Source organism: Rhamphochromis sp. 'chilingali' (assembly GCF_963969265.1).
Source record: "Rhamphochromis sp. 'chilingali' genome assembly, chromosome: 18".
In the NCBI taxonomy this organism is placed as follows: Eukaryota; Metazoa; Chordata; class Actinopteri; order Cichliformes; family Cichlidae; genus Rhamphochromis; species Rhamphochromis sp. 'chilingali'.
This window is the reverse complement of record NC_137945.1, coordinates 17,483,903-17,501,181: the sequence shown is the minus strand read 5'-3', so window position 1 is coordinate 17,501,181 and position 17,279 is coordinate 17,483,903. Positions and strand designations below refer to the sequence as shown.

At 41.0% G+C, this 17,279-nt stretch overlaps 1 protein-coding gene across 5 annotated transcripts; it reads left to right on the top strand.

The window, feature by feature from the left end:
* Nucleotides 1–1,590: 1,590 nt before the first annotated feature.
* On the top strand, nucleotides 1,591–14,341 carry mybl1 (v-myb avian myeloblastosis viral oncogene homolog-like 1). 5 transcript variants are annotated; one of them, XM_080864634.1, is made up of 16 exons: nucleotides 1,591–1,915; nucleotides 4,213–4,312; nucleotides 4,518–4,589; nucleotides 4,712–4,804; nucleotides 5,511–5,731; nucleotides 5,819–6,011; nucleotides 6,714–6,788; nucleotides 7,082–7,192; nucleotides 7,958–8,197; nucleotides 8,308–8,682; nucleotides 8,775–8,914; nucleotides 8,998–9,112; nucleotides 9,196–9,312; nucleotides 9,402–9,506; nucleotides 9,641–9,850; nucleotides 9,955–14,341. In XM_080864634.1, the coding sequence occupies exons 1-16, from the start codon at nucleotides 1,893–1,895 to the stop codon at nucleotides 10,078–10,080; spliced, it is 2,316 nt and encodes a 771-aa protein (XP_080720760.1). In that variant the 5' UTR covers nucleotides 1,591–1,892; the 3' UTR covers nucleotides 10,081–14,341. The 5 variants fall into 5 exon arrangements, with proteins under 5 accessions (XP_080720760.1, XP_080720759.1, XP_080720758.1 ...); XM_080864633.1 differs by having other exon boundaries at nucleotides 8,290–8,682; nucleotides 9,656–9,850; XM_080864632.1 differs by having other exon boundaries at nucleotides 8,290–8,682.
* Nucleotides 14,342–17,279: the final 2,938 nt, after the last annotated feature.

The window sequence follows — 17,279 nt, the reverse complement described above, 5'->3', positions numbered from 1 at the left end:
GAAGATGGGAAATGGGAAAATAAAACAATAATGCTGATTATAAAGCAAGTGCATGTTTGCGACGAAAATCGGTAATAACAGTATTCATGGATAATCTGGTTTGCAGTAAATACCACTAGCCACTAGGTGGCGACAAAGGAACCCTTTGGACAGTTACGTTTTGACTGAAAATCTCCCGAGGCAGCATCTCTGTGTTGCTAAATATAAATAATTGATAAATATGTTTAAAAAGTATGTTTTAAACTCTTCTCTTTCTGAAAACCATATTTTTTGTACTGCAACAGTAAAAATCAGAATAAGCCTAGTAAAGAGCAACATTACAGCAAGAACACCATATTTTCAGAGCTGATATGAAAGATTGGTACAGCCAAATAATGATTCTTCACCCTCAGTAAATACGAAGCAATAATTCTGAATAAGATGCAGCTAAAATATTTAAAATCAAAGTGTTATTTACTCAAATAAATCATATTTAACAGCGGCCTCCCATGGACGAACATGATAGAGCCTGGAGTGGCATTACGGGAGTGGCATTCAGGCAGGGAAACGTGGGTGTACGGGGGGGGGCATACCATTAGGGACATGCGCAACAGGGGAGTGCGTTTTTAAAACGCCCCCCTGTGGCTGTATTTATTTTTATTTTTTTACAATATCAACAAACTGTCCGTGTTTCAGGCGCTTGATCCCTTAAGAAAAATGTTCCTGGTACCAAGTCAATTTCATTTGACCACATTCTCTTTCTAAAAAAATATTTTACACTGTACTTAAGTAAAAAAAACATTACATAAAAATGTCATACTTAATGAATAATAAAAACAGTATGTATGGGACTGCGAACGGGTAGTGACAGTAAATGTTGTAATATTTTCATATTGCACAAACACATAAATGTCACTATTGTCATATCACTGAAATAAACCCCATATGAAGAGGTTAATTATATTTTATATGAGTGAAATCTGCAAGCAGTATGTCGATATCCTAAGTTTTGTCCACAAGATGCCAGCAAAACACCGTTTTTAGAGCTGCTCGTGGAAAGCCAATTTTTATGGTACTGTTTTGCTGCTGTCCTTATATAAGATGCAAATTATAATAATAAATATACCATAGTAATGCATCACATCAGCGCAAATGCATTCACCTGAAGGTATACGATGGCACAAAGGCGCAGATGATGCAGCCTTTTGCGCTTTCATTGTGCGATTTTTCGCGCTGTGTGCCTCAGAACCCTCTGAAAGTCCCCAAAGGGCCCCCAGAAAGTCCCGAAACCCACTTTGAGCCACTACAGTCATAATGAAAAGACCCATTTTGCTGAAAGAGGTGACAACACTATTGTCTGCTATAACATTCGCCTCCTGAGATTCTCAACCAATGAAAGAACTGCTTGCAAATTCTTAACCAATCACTTGCGAGTGTGTCCTCGTTTTTGACCTATCAGTTTCGAGAACCGACTCCTCTCGTCACGGCCCCGTTTCTGACCAATCGGGGGCGAGGCCGCCTGTGCAGAGGGCTGGGCGCGAGAATCGGCGGGATGGACAAAAATCATAACGCCAAACAGAAGTACAGAAGAGAAAGATTATGATAGAGTAATAAAAGTAGCCCACCTTCAGTTTCATAGCGAGTTTTTATGTTACGAGTCCGCATTTGAAGACAGCCTTTATCTGAAGAGGACATAGCAACGCCTTTCTCTGGGAAGATGTGAATATGACTTGTACGGAGAAAGTATATGTTATAAACTGTGCTTTTAGTTAGCTCGCTGCTAGCCAGATCCCGAAGAAACCTGCAATGACTGTCAACGCTTTCTATGGATACACATCTATTAAAGAGGGATTTTAGGGAGCTGCCAAGCACAGGTTCATCTACGAAGAATTTCAGTCCTCCTACCAGCTGTCATGGACAACGTGAAATCACGCAGGTGGGTGCCAGCAGTGTTTCATTATTCAGTTCCCGTGACACAATGCACCTGTGTACAGTTAATACGACGTGCCTCATATAAACAGCTTATACTGCAAGTGCACCTGCACACTTGCACTGTAATAAGGTCTGCCTATGGGATTTATGAATAAGTAGTTAATGAATAACACCTATAGTTAATAACATACCCCGATGAAAAGTATAGACAGTGTAAAATCCACGTTTCAGATATAGCTTAAACAACCTGAAACGTGCATTAATTTGAATGGGTGGCAATGCTTCTGAAAGTTTCGCATTCAAAATAATGTTCTGTGAATGTGAAGCCAGTTTCACACAGCTGTTATGTAACAGCATCATCCTTGAAAACGCATTACTAGACAATGACAAATCAGCCAGATTAATGCATCTTTACTGCTCAGATTCACTTTTTCTGAAAATTTAAAATAAAAACAACCACAGACTAAAAAAACTCCACATCAGATAGCATGTGTCCTCTAATTATACATTACAGATTTTTGCATTAAGTCTCTTGGGTTTCTGGCAATGGAAGAAAAAGCTTCTAGACTGTATAAGTATACCATGTGAAAAATGTGGGTTAATTAGTTTAAAAATTATTCATATCAATCAGTTTTGTTAATCAGACATTATAGTCATCGCTTAAGCTAAAAGTACTACACATTTTCTCAGTCCATCCCAGTAAGTATGAATATTTGAACAGTATAGTACTGCCCCGTGCATCGTTTGGACTGCTACCTTTAGACTTTGGAAAATAGGAAACCTTAAAATTGTAACCTTGGTCTGTTAGCCTCTATAAAGGGCATTTTTCATTATGTTCTAAGATATGGATAAACTTCAACAGCAACATGATTGTTTGAACACTGGATGTAGATCAGTATACTATTTGGTGACGCTTGTTACATTTTATTTTAGAGAAAGTCCTCTATCCAATTAGAACAACTCAGAGTTATTATTTCATATTCATTGCTTATGACAGGTGATGTATTCCTAATGGATTAAACACTGAATATAAATATGGTGCTTCTTATACTTGCCACCTAGAATTATAGTTTTATATTCTTCAGTTTCAAAGTGAATAAATGCCAGGAGGTTATGCAAGTATACCCCCTTTTTTTTAAAAACTTTTTTGAACTGGACCGTTACGGCTTTGCCAGTCCCCTAACCACACCCCAGTACACCTCTTCCACCTCATCAAGACACACACACACACACACACTTATAAAGCTCTGGTAGTGAAAGAGCCTGTTGATGCAGACCCCTCCTTTCCTCCAGTCACCTTAGGCCCCTCCTTCCTTTTCAGCAAACTTCTCTTGCCTCTTGTGAGGGAATCAGGCCATACCAAAATTCAATTGGTATACTAAAGTTTCCACTCTAAGGAAGACCTTTCATCCACATTTTCATACAAGACCTCAAGAGAGCACTCCCCAACCCCCTGTGTGTGCATGTGTGGTTGTAGAGGTCTCCTACAGGACAACAAGCCTGGCTGTTCAGGAATTTAATTTCTCCTCCATTTATTAAAGTCTGCTCCCATACTGCAAAGACTTTAGTGCCCAGCAGCAGGTTTTTGCATGCAAAAATTTTGAAATGCAGTGTGCTGACATTTTATATTATCAGTAGTTCTATTTTGTGTTCTTTATTGTGCATAATTATAATTGACATGTTATTTCTGTCTTTACATCTTCAAGACCTGTGACCTAATGCAGTCACACTGAGATCCCCGCATCAACGAACTCATTGATTCATTTGTTTGGTTAGCTAAAATGTCCAGAGTCAGTGTTGTGCAATACACGAAGAACACATTGTTTTCAGTTTTGATATGATGTGTCAAAGGCTTGTTTATTGCCCACTGATGCTTTTAGTTTTGCTTTTATTTGTCTTTTATTAATGTATTTGTTTATTTATTTTGCTATGACATCAAAAGAGTTGTGGTCAGCTTTTGGTACATGCTGCTGCTTTTCCTCAATCCTGCCCCTAAAAAGCTTGGCATAACTCACTGCTAAAGTCTAATTCTTTTAACAGGGATTTTATTTCTTTCAGATGAAGTTAAAGCAAAGAGTAGGCAAATCTACTTGGTCACAAGACCGTTTAATTACACTGAGCCTTCATCCTGTAGTAATAGTTAAGCTTCTTACACCATTCTCAAGTAATTTCTTTTTACAGCTTTGGTGTCCATGTATTGATGTCTAATATATTAGCTTACAGGCACTGACCTCATACCTCAGTCTTGGGCTCCATTTGTGGTCTAAATGTGCTCTTCTTTTACTGCCTTGTATATTTTAGCAATGATGAGGATGAAGAGCTGCAGTCCACAGATCCAGAGAGTAAAGAGAAGAGCAAAGATAAAAAGACACTGTGCAAAGTAAAGTGGTCACGAGATGAGGTAAGTTTATCAGAGATCTGACATCTGAGCTGGGAATTTGTTGGAAAGATTTAACTTGAGGCATTGCATGTTACGTTCTGCTTTTATCTCCTCGCAAACATCTTTAAGGGTAACTGTATAACAGTGTTTATGTGAAAATGCTGAACAAGATGCCTTACACGCGCTCTGTACCATTTGCTTTTTTTCCATCTCTCTTTTTCTTCAGGATGAAAAGCTGAAAAAGCTTGTTGAGCAGCACGGAACAGACTCCTGGAAATTAATAGCTACCCTTTTTCCAGTAAGCACATTTCAATTGTGTAATTTCATTAAACAAAAATGTTACTACTTTACACCATATTGGTTTATCTCTTTCAGTTACTACTGTAATGAGGTGTTGCTCTTTGTGTATCTCTATCACAGGGGAGGACAGATGGCCAGTGTCAGCACCGGTGGCAGAAGGTGCTCAATCCAGAGCTAGTGAAAGGACCATGGACAAAGGAGGAGGATCAAAAGGTAAGACGAGCTCTGAATCCCTATTTTGTGCAGAAACATTGGTGACAAAATGGGTAAATGATATGGCAGAGAGGGGAGAGAGCAGTTTAGACAGGTTGAAAACACACAATACAAAGACAAGTGCCACAATATGTAATGTACCCTTTAGCTTCAGAATAACCAGGCTGTGCACATGTGCATGCTTACTTCCCGCCAAGAAGGTTTTTTTTTTCATTTTTTTCTAAAGTAAATTCTCCACTACGTCATTCGTAATAAAACAGTCTCTTCAAGTAAGAGGTTTAGCAGCCAGCCGCTTTTTTAATTAGTTTTTTTTCCTACAAAGCAAAGCTTGAAGACCTTTTCCTGCTGTTAGACCAGCGATGCATTCCTTAAATGGATCACTGTTGTTCAAGAATGTCATGAATGGTGTGTCATTCCTCCGAAATGTTGGAATCATAACAAAAACACAGATCTTACAATTATAGCTTAGCCTGCCAAAAGTGACATCACAACATTTCTCAGCCTCGATGGAAAGAGCCAAACAAGCTCTGCTGTTGCTATAGTGAAGGTTTCTAAACAGCACTGCTTCTCTTAGAAATCTGAACTCTTTGAACAAGTTTATAGAGTGGCAGAATTAATTAGGGCCCTACCCCATTCATTCATAAATCCATGAATTTATTTACTTGTGCTTCTACTGAATATCCTCCACGTGGTGGTGTTTATGCAGGTTATTGACCTCGTACATAAATATGGTCCCAAGCGCTGGTCAGTGATTGCGAAGCACCTCCAGGGAAGAATCGGAAAGCAGTGCCGTGAACGCTGGCACAACCACCTCAACCCAGAAGTTAAGAAGTCTTCATGGACTCAGGAAGAGGATCGAATCATCTATGAAGCCCACAAACGCCTTGGCAACCGCTGGGCTGAGATCTCTAAGCTTCTTCCTGGACGGTAGTGTAGTGCGTCACACACTGTCTGTTTGTGCTTCCTGTCTAAGTAATGTAAGTGAGTCACACTAGCAATGCTATCCCCTAACAGAACGGACAACTCCATCAAGAACCACTGGAATTCCACCATGAAGAGAAAAGTGGAGCATGAGGGGTACCTGCAAGATGGCTGCAAGACTTCCTCTGCTAATGGGAAGAGACGCCACAACAGGCAGTGTCCTGCAACTCCAACAGAGCCCCAGCACTGTGACCGCAGCCCTGTGGCTATGACAGCATCAAACCAGGTCCATCCTCAGTCTTTGTTTCATTTGTCCTCTTACTTAAAACATGCTTCACCTCAAACACAACATTTATAATCAGGGCCCATTTAACTGTAAAAAACTCATAGTACCGTATCACCCCAATCGATCTCTTCATTCTCAGACTGTGGGCTTGTGATATTTAAAAGTAGAATGAGAGGCAGAGCCTTCAGCTTTCAGGCCTCTTTCCTGTGGAACCAGCTCCCAGTTTGGATTCGGCAGACATCTCTACTTTTAAAATCAGGCTTAAAACTTTCCTTTTTGATAAAGCATATCGTTAGGTCTGGATCAGGTGACCCTGAATCCTCCTTTAGTTATGCTGAAAAAGACTTAGGCTGCTGCAGGCTTCCTATGATGCACTGTTTCTTCTTCACTCGCCTTCCCCTTTATGTGTTTATACACCACTGCACTTCAACAGTGTGTCTTTTGTCCTGTTTCCTCCCCTCACCCTCAACCTGTCACGGCAGATGGCCGCCCCTCCCTGAGTCTGGATCTGCCAGATGTTCTTCCTGTTAAAAAGGAGCTTTTCCTTCCCACTGTTGCCAAGTGCTTGCTCATAAAGAGACATGTTATTGTTTGTGTTTTCTCTGTATTATTATGATCTTTACCTTACAATATAAAGCACAATGAGGTGACTGCTGTTGTGATTTGGCGCTATTTGAGCTAAGTGTAATGCTCTGTTTGCAGACGGGTGGTTTTCCATTTGAGCCTCATGGTGGGCACATGATGGACAGTCTTCCTGAAAATTCAAGCTTCATATCAGTGAGTCTTTTATAAGGTTTCTTTGCATGCTAGTGGGGAAAATGTCTGACTTCTTTATTTTCTGGTCTTTCTGTAGTTGTACTTGTGATTGCTAACTCTGGAGCTCAAATCAAAAACTTGAACGTCCTGTTTTTTCTCCTAACACAAAATACAGCTGAAAGGGTGTGCGATGTCAGTGCTGTTGTTGCAGTGTTTTTATGTTTATGTCTTGTTTTCCTGATTTTCTTAACTCTCGTAACTCTTTCCTCTTTTCCTTTCGCCTCCTCTTCCTCCGTGATGTTTGTTTATTCCAGCCATCCTGCCTGGATGATCCTGACAGAGAGCAAAGAATTAAGGAGCTTGAACTGCTGCTTATGTCAGCAGAGAGTGAAGTCCACCAACAAGTGCAGTGCAGAGGTTCATGTGTAAGAACACACACTGAATGTGTGTTAGCATTCTTAGTCAGCATAGCCTGCGTGTGTTAATAGCTTACAGTACATACACTGTAAAAAGGCTCATATTTATATTAAATATGTCTTCGCGTCAAAGTGAAATAAACAGCGAGTTACATAATCTGAAAAAACAATATATTGATATCGAAAAGTTTATTTAAGTCCAAAATCCTGGCATTTGATTCTAACTGGCCTTCATTAATGAACTTTTTGCAGTGTATATATTCTAAAACAAGAATGAGGGCATGTATGCGTGTCTGTAGCCTGTTTGCTGTAGTGTTGCAATAGTAACTACTTTCCCCTTCTCGCCACTTACTCAGACTGGCCTGAAGCTGTGCTTGGTAGTCCCCCTAGCTCCCACCCCTCACCTCGCCCATTATTTTAGTTTTAAACTTGATCCCGCCCCCTCATCCCCTCCAGCCCTCACTCCCTGCCATCCTACCATACCCACACTTAGCCCGCAGTTTGGTTCTGACTAAAGCATTCTCAGTCTCTATTCTGTCTGCACTGACTGTTTTCATACTTCATTCACATTTATTCTTTTCAGTGAGCGACTTTATACTGTACAATTTTTTCCCACCATTTCCTACACATAATTTCCAAACTCGTGCAAATTAGCAATAATTTTACACCACATCTGCCAAACCCATCAGATCAGACACCATCCTGCTGCACGAGCCAAAGATCTAACAGCAGTGTCTTTAACCCCCACCCGTCCCCTGCTGCCCTCTATCTCAGAGTTTGGAGCAGTACCCAGCATGGCCAGACAGTGTGTCAGATGACACGCTAACCACGAGTAGCAGTAGCCTGGAAGAACAAGCAGAGAGAAGACCCTGGGAGGGCCCTGAGATCCCGCAGGGAGCTCCAGCACCGCTTCCTGTCTCGCCCAGCAGGTTCCTGGCTGTAGAGGCCAGCACAGTGCTGTCCACCCTGCAGACCATACCAGAATTTGCAGAGACCATGGAGCTTATTGATTCAGTGAGTAACAAATGGAGATGAACACAGAACAAACATAACTCTGTGTAAATTTGTTGGCCAAATATTGTGAATGTATTAAAGATCTACTGTAGATGTGTTTTGCTCTGCAGGATCCTGTCGCATGGAACGAAGTGGCCAGTTTTGATTTGTCAGAGACGGCGACGCCGTCCAGGCACAACCAGGCAGCCTATAGCACTATCTTGCAAGAGAGCACCATGTACAATTCAGTGAATTACCCAGTCAACGCTGCCACTACCGACTTAGGCCAAGACAGGAACTGTGCTCCATTTGGTGTGGGAGATCTTACATCCCTGACTCCCATTAACTCATCCAAACCCACCCAGGCTTCCACTGGGAGGAAGAGGAGAAGAGAGAGGGGGGAACCATCTCCTTTGTGTGACAAGACTTGCTCTTCCTTCTTGGAAAATATTTCAAATTCTCCCAAGAAAACACCTATAAAGACACTGCCATTTACCCCGTCACGAGTAATTATCTTAATAATTTACTTCAGAGAACATCTTCCCATTACAGCTGATGCAGTGATTTGACTAATATGCCATGTCTTCATTCTCCTCAGTTCTGCAACATATCAGTGCCAGAGCATCTCAATCTGGAAAACCCCGCCCTCACCTCAACTCCTGTGTGCGGTCAGAGGTGTCTGCTCAACACACCCCTTCAAAAAGATACCACACCTAAACACCAGAAAGAGAATGATGGGTAAATGAATCGGCTGTAAGCAGTATATCAGAAGATCTTTTTGCTTGCAGAAAACTAGTGTAATCACAATTACAAATATGTAGTTCCAGGACTCCTAAATTCTGCAAAACAGTCATGACTCCAACTCCGAGGACACCCACTCCTTTCAAAAATGCTTTGGCTGCCCAGGAGAAAATGCACGGGCCACTAAAGAGAGAGGTAAATTTGCCAAATTCTGGTGCAAGCAGGTGAACATATTGCTGCCTTTTTTGTGGTTATACTCATCCATTTTTGTTTTGCAGCCACAGCCTTTGGCCTTTCTCGAAGAAGACATTCGAGAAGTTCTAAAGCAAGAGACCGGAACAGACATCTTCAACAGAGCAGACTTACAGCCAGATTACAGAGTGTGGAAACATAACGTAAGTCACGAAATACAACCTTCATGACCTCAACACCTCATCAAAAAACTAAGAAATAATTTTATTTCATTTTGATGCTTCAAAATTAGATGGATGGCCCAGCTAGAAAAGTGCGCAAGTCTCTTGTCCTGGACCCTTGGGGCAAAGAAAGCATTAATACTGAACTTTTCCAAGACCAGCTCGACGATGCACAGGTAAGCCTCTCTGACCACACTTCAAATCAGCTTCAGGTCCTGGAGCCCTTTCCAAGTAAAAGTATTTTTATAAATACCATGTAATTACTATTACTCTTAATCTACTGCTTTCTTAAAACCTGCACCATTCAAAGAATGCCATGTTGCAGGTGTCAGATGAAGGTCTACTGACAAGCTCTTCATTGGTTTCTCCGATCTCCGAGAGAGACGAGTGTGGCCATTCTGTGACTTCTGGGAAAGATGAGCTCTCATTAGGAGTCGCCGTTCATACTCAACACTTTACTAGCCCTCGGACGAAGAAGCTTCCGACCTCTAACAAAGCAACAAAACACAACACTGCACAGGTATGACGAAACAAAACAACTGTCATTAATGTCAATGTGTAGTTAATGCTGTGAAAAGGGTAGAAACAGACAATCACAGTAACCACTGATCACCTTCTGTGCAGGTGAGTGAGTGGGAAGCAGTGGTTTATGGAAAGACGCAGGACCAACTGATCATGACAGAACAGGCTCGTCAGTACCTGAATCCCTACCCACCGTCCACCTCTGTCTCAAGGGCGCTTGTGCTTTAAAGCCGTCCCCTCGACTACGCAGGCAGCACTACATCTGTCCGACAACTAAAACCTCCACTGAATCTTGTAAGAGACAATCCAGTGAAGACAAATTGTTTTATTTTTCTTCTGAAGCAGAAGTGCACTGCCAGTGACGTCCATACAGAGGTTTTGTTCTCAACGCATTTTGAGGTAACTGCCCAAAGTGTTCTCTGTTTGCCAGCAGTCATGAGCAGTTTTGTACACATACAAAAAGGCTTTTTCTTTTAATCAACCTGCACATAGAGTAGGCTGCAGAAATAGTGTGTATCACCAGCAGCGGCTGCTTCTGAGTTGTATATTATTAATATATTGTTTAAAGACATGAAAGACATTATAAGATGTAGCGCTACTCATTGTTTATCTCCTCCTGCATGTTTTTACTAAACTGCCCCACTGCTGTTAGCAGATAAAAAAAACACGTATGTGCAGCATTTGTAGCTTTTTACCGACACCCGTGTACAATGAAATCACGCCATGGGTTGTAAACTGACGCAGTACAGACTTCATTCACTGGCCACTTTATTGGGTATATCTGCTCGACCGCTCATTAACGCAAGGCATATCATATGGTCAAGATGATCATATGATGTGAAGTTTACACCGAGCGTGAGAGTGAGGAAGAAAGGTGATTTAAGTGACTGAACACAGCATGGTTGTTGGTGCTCAGAAATTGCTGATGTGCTGGGATTTTCCATCACTACCTTCTCTAGGTTTTACAGATACAAAATTCAAAATGGGTAAAAATGGCCAGACTGAAGGCAAAAGTAACTCAAATAACCAAAATATGCAGAAGAGCACCTCTGATGTAGCTGAGGGGCTACAGCAGCAGAAGACCATACCAGATGCCACTCCTGTCAGCTAATAACAGGAAACTGAGGCTTTAATTCACACAGGCTCCCTGAAACTGTACAAAAAAGATTGGAAAAATCTTGCCTGGTCTGACGAGTCTCAATATTCAGATGGTAGGGTCAGAATTTGGAGTAAACAACATGAAATCATGCATCCATCCTGCCTTCCTGTACTCAAATGGGATCCACAGACAACAGACCCCATCAGATCCAGTCACCTTTGGGATGTAGCTGAAAATCTGCAGCAACTATGTGATGCTATCATGTCAATAAGGATCAAAATCACTCAGGAAAGTTTCCAGCACCTCGTTGAATCTGCGCCATGAAGAATTAAGACAGTTCTGAAGCCAAAAGAGGGTCTAATCCCATATTAGGAAGGTGTACCTAACAAAGTGGCTGGTGAGTGTGTAATGTTACTATTGATTTTTAAATGAGAAAAAAAAATGCACTTACATGTTTGTTGTGACAGCAGTGTTATGTTAAGGAGGAATGCCAATCGGACTCCATGTGAAGTTTTTAGGATGGAAATAGGAAGCTGTCAGTATTGCACTATTGAGTTGACTTTGCTGCTGAGAAAGGAGCAGTATTTTCGAGGGCAAACTGGATAGCACTTGTGATGGTATTTTTTTATTATTATTTTATTCCTTTTATAACACAGCGTTTCCTTTCCAAGGCCATAGAGTCGGTGGAGACATCGGTTGAATGTATTTCATTGCAATGTACATGTGAAAGAACCTCAAAAATGGAAGGGTACCTTAATGTTTATTTTTGTTTGTTTTATTTATTATCTGACAGCTCTAAGGCTTAGATATTAATATAAATCGGACACCGTGAGTTTCGAAGAAGTTTAATCTTGCTGCCAAAACAGCCTAAAAACTCTCACTTGCTCTAAAGCAGTTCTCTATTAGGGAATGAATGGCCGCCATTGTTTTGGTCAGACGTTCGTATCATTAGTGCTCAGCAACAAGCATTTTGTTGGAGAAGGATTTAGGTTTTATGTGAGGGCTGTAGGTTTTATTTATTTAATGTCTACTAATTTATTTATTTCTAAAAGAAAACATTTAAGAGAAATTATTGAGAAATTATATTGTCTTTTTTTCTTTCAAAATTAGGATTGGGCAACCATTCAGTTTTTTATTTCTCCAAGTTAGAAGAACAAGCACTGCAACTGATTTAATGTTAATTTCTTCTCCTGATTAGGCGAGAGCTAGCAAATAACCTTTGCATAGTTGTACGTGTGATTTTGTAAAATATAGATAGGATGTATGTAGGTAGCGGGACTCCATTTCTGACCTCTAATCATAGACTAATTGCACTTTTTTTCCTCTTTGTTTAAATGTAAATGTTCATTCTCATAATGTAGTTCCAGTTCTTACCTTTTTTCGTGTGTGTATGTGTTAGATGGGTGTTTCCTTATGTTTGCTCATGTTTGCTCATTCATGTTTGAATGCTGATGTTAAGATCATGCTGCTTTATTTACACATGTTCTTTTCTCCTGTTTTGCTGCAAAAGGTGTATTTAAAATGCACTACGTAAAAACCTTGTATTTTTAGACAGATGGCTTTGAGCTAAAACACAAAATACATATTGGTCAATACATATGTTATTACAATTCTGTCTCCTAAAATGCTGGGCTGCTGTGCAGAATGCAATATGTTGCTAAAACCCTATATTTAATTGTAAACAGTGCAAAGATGTCGTTGGATGTTATGTTTTGATACTGATGCCAGTAATATGTTTCAAATAAGGTGAAAACAAGGGCTTGTTTACCACTGACTACTGCTTTTTTAACACTATGAGGAAGGCAGGTGCACTAGTCTGAAAGCAAAATGTTTTCCCATTTTTAGATTTTAGTGGTCACCAGCTCCTAGTCCTCTTTGTCATATTTTTAATTTCTTTATGACATGTCCGAACGCTGGGCTGGACAGTTTAGCACCTGCTTTCTTCACCTCTTTCTTTGGAGCAATATCACCAAGCATTAAAACGCATATTAGCCGTGCAGTGTGCACAATGCAACCGAATATCATCTGGCTTTTTTGAGCTGGACACTCATAACAAGTTGATTGATCCGTCTCCCTTTTTTAGCCCGGACAACACATTGTCCACGATGTCAGAGATGAATTACAGATTGTGATTGGTCAGACCACAGGACAGTTTTTCCCTTCATCCAAGTCCGTTTTAAATGAGCTTGGCCCAGGCAGCTGTATTTCTGGATATTGTTAGATTAATTTTTTTTCTATTCTTACTTTGAATGCCATTTTTTATTACATACACTGTGGGCAACTGCAAGAAGCCGTTCACTGAAAATGGTTGTCAGATGTTTCATTTTAGTTTCAGTGTCAGCTTCACTGATGTTCTCTGGAGACATCACATTTATTACTGAACTATTAGCCCACACAGTCTCACTAAGTGAAGGATGCCTCCCTAATTTGCCTTGGTCACTATAGTCACTACAATGAACCTTTCTAATGTAGTATTAGTATTTAAGCTGGTTTGAAACACCTTGTTGGCATCAAGTTCAAAATAAGTGCAAATCTTTCTATTTACATTTTTTTGTCTTGTTATCTTTGTGACATTTTAAACTAAATATAGGGCTTAAAATGTTTGCAAATCATTGCATTCTGTTTTTATTAACATCTGTACAAGATCCAGATACGATCTCTGCTGCAGCCATTGTCTCCTTGTATCCTGCTGAACTACCCTTGAGTGAGATGTCACATGTTTCTCTGCTCACTCATTTCACCTTATGGACAAGAACAAATGCACTCTCGAACCATCCTTTAAAAAAAGCTCCATAATCTGGTGAAGTAACACTATAGCTACATGTATTTTTTTTCTTGTATCATCTGCTTTAGTGGATCCAGTAATGGCTATAATCTGGATTATCCTGCATTAAGTATTTGAGTGAGAATAAGAAGGGAATCTTGTCAGGGAAATCAGGTGGAAAGATCAGAAGAATATGGTACACAACGCTAAAAACAGACTAAACAACTTTGTAAGATGTTTACTGTATATTTGGATCGGGTGGCTGAGATCTGTCTAATCTGTATATATTTGTGTCGTATGTTCTGTGTGTTGGTTTGTACATTCCATTTGTTAAAACCAAGATAATCTGTTTGTGTGTTAATGACATTGTAACATCATAGGTTGCAAGGGCATTAAGTACATATAAGTACAGGATAGTAGCAGCTGTCATATACTATTGTAGTTATGCATGAGCAGTACACAAGATGCTGGACTTTGCTTTCATTTACAGGAGAATCACACATGTAACACTTGAGTTATACTATATAGCATTTTCAGTTGAAACCATAATCGAGGTACCATAGAAATCCTGCCAGCTGTCTTTGTAACCATGTACTTAATTTGGCTAAATAAATGCATTTGTTGGATAATTTTAAAGGTATTCTGACTTTCTTGTGTTTGCATTTTCACTTGCCATCAACTGCCAAAATGCCTTTGTGCAAATTAGTATACGTTACATGCTGTTTTCTGCATAATAAAGATTTCTGATGATCGCTTAGTTTTTCTGACACGTTCACAGCGGGCATGGCGACACTCTGACGTCTTGCCAAAAACTAACGCCACTGAAAGCTTTTTCTTTGTCTTTTTAAATGGTGAAAGTGGAAATTGAAATATTCCACCTTTAATCATGCACTCTAATTTTTCCTCACATGCAGCGTGGACATCTAAGCAGGTGAAGGCTGGGTGTGACAACTCATGGAGTGGTTTGAAGATGACCTCTCTGTCATGTGTGTATGTATACGTTGGGATGCTGTCAACTTGGCCTGGGGTCCAGGGACACGAGCCCCCTCCACCAGAACAAGAGGCCTCTCCACAGGGTCAGCTGCTGGCCCTAAAGGGGCCCACTCACCCATGACTTAATGCCCCTGAGCTCCTTTGTCCTTTGGGCTGTTGGTTTTACAGGCCCATTCACTCAATTGCCCCCCAAATGGAGGGAGAATGTGACGACTTGCCTTATGCTGAAGGAGCGGCAGTGCGCATGCATGCAAACAATGTACACATAAACACACGAGCGCCACATGCACGCCATGTCCACTTAATCAATCTGTCCTCCTTTGCTTTCATTCTGGTACAAGAGGGCCTTTTGTTATTGCGTGACCCGCACTATGAGCCGAAAGATGTCGGGGACCCTTTGCTTCTTAATTGGTTATTGGCAGCAGCCCTTCCACTTTGTACCTCCTGCATGTATTTAGTTGAAACAATGACTTACTGAAACACTATATAGACCTAAAATAAACATATAATTGCTGTTTTTGGATGAATTACATTTAACCCAGATATACAGATTCTCTTCACATGCTGTAGTTTCCACTGATTTAATTACCGTATAATGTCCAGTGCACGTTTGCCCCCCTTCTGTATCTCTTATCATTCAGTCAGCTTGACTAGGTAAGGTATGTGTGTGTGTCCATTTTTGGGTCTACCCTGTGCACCAAAGACATGAAACAGAGCCTACAGGCATCTGACCAAATCTCCTCGGCCTTCTTTCTTTAAGCACACACCCATAAGCGAGTGCACAAACTCTCTCACACGCACTGTTTGCCTTTGTGTATGCTAGACAGCAGATGGCAGCCCATTATAGGGCTGACAGAGCAGTCATCTGGCAGGCACCCCGGTTACCCCCTCCTTCCACCTCTCCTCCCCCACCACCCAAAAGACACCCAGCACAACACAACAGGGATAGGAGCCTTTTAGGCGGGAGACTGTATCTGTGTGTGTGTGTGTGTGTGTGTGTGTGTGTGTGTGTGTGTGTGTGTGTGTGCGTGTTAAAATTGGACACTGGCCTTTCCGCTCTATATAGGTCACTGTTTCCACTGTTGTGTGTGTCAGCGCCATGTGAGGTAAGTCAGGCTCACATTTGACTGGGGATATGCCAGGCTATGACTTACTTTCAATGGAAAGTTTATCTCTACAGTATGGAGGACTGATGCTGCTAAATAAAAAATTAAATGGAAAAATACATGTATGTATTAATTATGTAAAGAATAAAAAAAATGATAATAATGTTTCATTCAGCTTCTTTATCAATTTACCTTTGTAGTATTATCTCACACATCTTTATTTCCTTTATTTTTAATTTTTCATCTTTCACCTTCTGACACTTTTAATGACAGTCAGTAATACAGAACACAGAAAGAATTCAGTTCTTTCTGTGAAAGATCGGGTCCTCTACCTGAGGCCTGGCAGCTTGAGGATCCTTCCTTGGACTGTTCTGGACTGTTCTGGACAGAGATCTCAGATGTTGTTCCTGGGATCTGCTGGTACCACTTGCCCAGCTTAGGGGTCACTGCACTGAGTGGTCCGATTACCATGGGGACCACCGTTGCTTTCACCCTCCACAACTTTGCAAGCTCTTCTCTCATCCCTTGGTTTTTCTCGAGCTTGTCATGTTCCTTCTTCCTGATGTTGCTATCACTTAGTATAGCTACAGCTATCACTACAGCCATCTTCCTCTGCTTTTCTACCACTACTATGCCCAGTTGGTTAGCCATCGCCAGTTTGTCTGCCTTAATATGGAGGTCGCACAGGACCTTAGCTCATTCATTACCAAACACCCTAGGGGGTATGTCCCATTTTAACCTTGTGACTTCCAGACCACTTGTACTTGTAGCTTGTAGCTGTAGCTGTCCTCTGGTATTACAGTCCCCTCAGCTCTGACTAGCTTCCTTCTCTTTGTCATCATCCTATTACACTTCTCCAGTCTGAACAACATTCCAATGTTGTCGCTGTATATCCTGGTGGTATGGATCAGTGCATTGATGTCTCATTCACTCTTGGCATACAGCTTGATATCACACATGTAGAGGAGGTGGCTGATGATCGCTCCATTCTGTTTTCAATAATCTCACTGAGGGGGTTCAGGCCTATGCAGAACAGCAGAGGGGACAGACCATCTCCTTGGCAGATCCTACACTTGATGGTGACTTATGCTATTGGCTTGAAGCTGGCCTCTGAAGTTGTTCGCTACATCCCCACTGAATTCCTGAGGATGGCTCTTAGGATCCTGTTGATCTTGTACTATTCTAGGCATCCAGGATCCATGTGTGGGGCACTGGGCATAGGGTTTCTTACAGTCAGTCCAGGCAGTGCACAGGTTGGTGAGCTTGGTCTTGCAGTTTCAGGCCACTGTTCTGTCTACCACTGCTTGGTGTTTTGCTCCTCTGGCATTCCTGCCTATTCCTTTTGGTGCCCCGCTCATGTATTGAGCCATGTATCCAATAAGACACTTAAGCTCAATTATATTAATTTTAAAAAATTGTAAAAAAAATAATAATAATTTTGCCATATTTTATAATTAATGTAAAA

Bases quoted from the DNA above. Each gene is read 5' to 3' on its own strand.
- mybl1 (XM_080864632.1), top strand. From the start codon at position 1,893: ATGGACAACGTGAAATCACGCAG. The intron at 8,915-8,997 runs GTAAATGAATCG...ACAAATATGTAG, and splicing joins CACCAGAAAGAGAATGATGG to TTCCAGGACTCCTAAATTCT. The intron at 9,313-9,401 runs GTAAGTCACGAA...CTTCAAAATTAG, and splicing joins ACAGAGTGTGGAAACATAAC to ATGGATGGCCCAGCTAGAAA.